At 42.4% G+C, this 3,280-nt stretch overlaps 1 protein-coding gene across 1 annotated transcript; it reads right to left on the bottom strand.

Moving 5' to 3' along the window:
• Positions 1-1,992: 1,992 nt before the first annotated feature.
• On the bottom strand, positions 1,993-2,925 carry LOC101398193 (taste receptor type 2 member 134-like). Its single transcript, XM_004430804.1, has one exon. The coding sequence runs from the start codon at positions 2,923-2,925 to the stop codon at positions 1,993-1,995; it is 933 nt and encodes a 310-aa protein (XP_004430861.1).
• Positions 2,926-3,280: the final 355 nt, after the last annotated feature.

Below are 3,280 nucleotides of genomic sequence, written 5' to 3'. Positions count from 1 at the left end.
CTCATGAAATTACAAGGGTTGTAGGTGTTTTCTCCTTTAAATCTTTAATCATCTTCTTCAGAGTGAAAAACTCTGCACCCTGTTAGCTCATCCCTGCTCCCTCTTTGTCTCTCCTCTTGCTGTGGCTCGACCTCCAGGTAGCATTGTAACATAATGCTTTGGGGCCTCAGCTTCCCATAATTTTTGGACTACGTACCATAAATGAAGGTGTTTATTTGAAAATTCTATGTAACCTCTATTCTGTCCTGTTATTTTTACTCCTATTTTGACTAGCTCAAACATATGAATCTATTGGGAAGCAGAATTTGCTACCCCAAAATGTGTCTCTTTGGATTGATTATATTTAAGAACAAAAGACTCAGGAAGAAACTTTGACCTTCCCTCTAACCACCTAAGAATTTAGGAGAGAAGGCATCTTGCAGGAAGGAACTAATACCATAGATAACTATGACCTAGGTGTGGTAGACAGGGAGGAACCCAGCAAGGCCCATTTGATCAAAGTCCTCTTCACATCTCATTGGCTTTGCAAGGCATTGCAAACATTTGTTTACCAAACATTTGCTTTTCCATCTCCATGTGAATTGCCTTCTTCTCTTTGAAATCCCAAACCACTACCCCCAACATGCTCCTTTTTCAGTAGCTGACGAGGATATGTAAGGTGGTGGCCTCAGCCATTTTGGTGAGTTATTCAGTTTTCCTGGGTTTCTCCCATCTATATGTTATTAAATGTATTTGATTTTCCCCTATTAATTTATCTCATGTTAATTTAACTCTTAGACCAGCTAGAAAAATCTAGAAAAGTAGAGGAAATTTCTTCGTCCCCTACAAATCTCTTTTAGCCATGTCTTCTGCTTTTCCCAATCTCTTCTAGTCTCTTGATCTCCATACTTTCTTATGGTGAACTCCACCAGTAAAAAAAAAAAAATTGTAAGTATGCATCCCAACGTATGCATATTATTTTCTTTAATTAACAGCATGTAGTACCATACTAATACATTATGTGCATCACAAAACATACACCAAAAAATAAGAGTTAAAAAAATGAGATAAAAATAAATGGAAATTGAAGTTGCCACACTTTCTTCATACATCAAATGGATCATTTTGCACACACTCTGGGATGCAAACTCTCCAATTTGGAGACTACCGTCCTAGGCAGTGGCACTCAAGGTCCAATCCTGGCTGAGTGGACAGGAAGAGTAGGGTTATCAAATTTAAGAACAATAGCAAATTTCCTTTGTTCTCCTGCTCTCTCTTCTGTTGGCCAAAACCTAGAAGCAGTTCACCATCAGACAATTGCTTTTAATTCAACATGTAGCAAATCCATGCAAACGTGGACAGGACCTGTAGTGGCACAAAACTCATACCTAGCCTCAACCTTCCAGGGGATCAAACTGCAAAAGTTCCATTGGTGGAATTGGTCTTAAGGAGGGTAGAAAAGAAGGGAATGGCACAGATTGACAGAGAAAGGAAAAAAGGAAGTTCCAGGTAGGCCTATCAACTACAGGCTAGAGGGAGTAACATGTGGGGAGATGGAAAGAAGCTTTACTACGCTGAAATGGAAAGACTGAGCAGAGAGCAGAGCAGGGATAAGGAGGCCAGTTAATGTCACAAAGTAGATAGTGTGGGAAAATTTACGCTACCATTAAAAATAAACACTTCAGGTTGACCACAGAGAAAATTGACAACTCTTACGTGTCTCTGTAAAGGGAGTACAGACCACAATGATGCTTAGAGAATATAATTAGGGTTGCTTGTATAGAGAGTGATAAATGCCTGTGAGGAGATGAGGTCATCATCCTAGTCAAGGTAGTTTGGGATGCAGAATAGGGAATAGGAGCAGTGGAAGGAATCGTAGGAACAGAGAGGGATGGAAAAAGAATTAATGGGGCGTGGAAGAAGTGGGAAAGAATGAAAGAAATGAAAAGAGAGAAGGACAGCAACCAAAACTTCTTCATTCTTGATGCTCATGGGCTTGTCCATTGATAGTGGTTATTGATACTGATAACTTGAGATCAACCACCATTTCTCCAGGGTTTTCCAAAGCATCATCTTCAGGGCCTTTCTCAGTTTGGGGCTGCTTAGCAACAGGATGCTGGAGTGCAGACAGATGCCTGCATAGGTCACCACATCCCAGGCCCAGTGCCACTGATTCTGCAGGGTTGTGATATGCATAGAAACAATAATCAGGTACAGGAAATATAATGTGTAGAAGATGAGGAAGAAAGCAAGTGACCTCAGGGCCACAATATGAGCCTGGATGCTGGGATCATGTCGGTCGGGTCTGTGGCTCCTCATCTGCTGCAAATGCCAGTGTAGTGAGAATATGAGCAAGAGCGTGGACACCAGAAACAGGAGGAAGGGAATTAACAACACAAGCACTTTATTAGGCAGAAAAAAGTTGTGATAGATGGTCTGTATTCTTTCAGCCAGGGTGCTGTTTCCATGGGAACTCTGAGAGACACTCATCTGCACAAGAGTGCTATGCCCACTGGCTAATGAGATGACTGTCACACCAGATATGATCAGGGAGCCCAGCAGAAGCCTGGGCACTGACTGAGAAATCCTCCACTTCAGCCAGTAGAAGATAGGATGAAAGAAGGATGAGATCTTCACACAGTAAAAGGTAGCAAGCCAGGCAGTAAGCCAAAAAGTGAGTGTATTGATAAAGACCCAGGAAATGTTGAAATAGTTAACTCTGGAACGAAAACCAAAGGAGCCCATGAGGTTGTTCAGGAGGGCCATCCCATGCAGGCAGAACTGGGAGGCAGCCAGGCAGGCCACAATCATGTCACCTGAGGGCAGTGTGTGGCATCGCATCCACTCCCTGCCCAGCACAGCAACCATAAAGCCATTCTGCAACATTGCAGCCAATGACTCCAGGAAAAAGATGACCATGAAGATCAATGTGGATGAGGAGGACATCTTCTCCAAGGAACTTCTGCTCAGACTCAGTTCCTACTCTGAAGTTCTGAGACACATCCACAGGGAAAAACAGCCTCTATGGTCAAGCCACCCTGTTGAGGCCAGAGATGCAGAAAGCTCTCTCCCTGTGTTCATGCAAAATCCTAGCTATTAGCATATACCCCTAGACCCCCAGGATATGAAAACAGGATTCATATGATCTCCCTTGCCATGTAAATCACTTCCAGCTCAATGACACACTGTCTTTATTTGCATAAATGTATTTGCCTGTTCTTTATCAGAGCCAGATGCAGTGAAATTTTAACAAAACAGAGGTTCCAGGAGTGACTGAAAATATCTATACTTACACTTTTTT

The sequence above is a fragment of the Ceratotherium simum genome, chromosome 1, assembly GCF_057802395.1.
Source record: "Ceratotherium simum simum isolate JZ-2026a chromosome 1, ASM5780239v1, whole genome shotgun sequence".
NCBI classification, from domain to species: Eukaryota; Metazoa; Chordata; class Mammalia; order Perissodactyla; family Rhinocerotidae; genus Ceratotherium; species Ceratotherium simum.
Note: the sequence above shows the minus strand (reverse complement) of the source record. Positions and strands in the feature narration are given on the sequence as shown.

Coding starts and splice junctions, on each gene's coding strand:
- LOC101398193 (XM_004430804.1), bottom strand. CDS start 2,925: ATGTCCTCCTCATCCACATTGATCTTCATGGTCATCTTTTTCCTGGAG.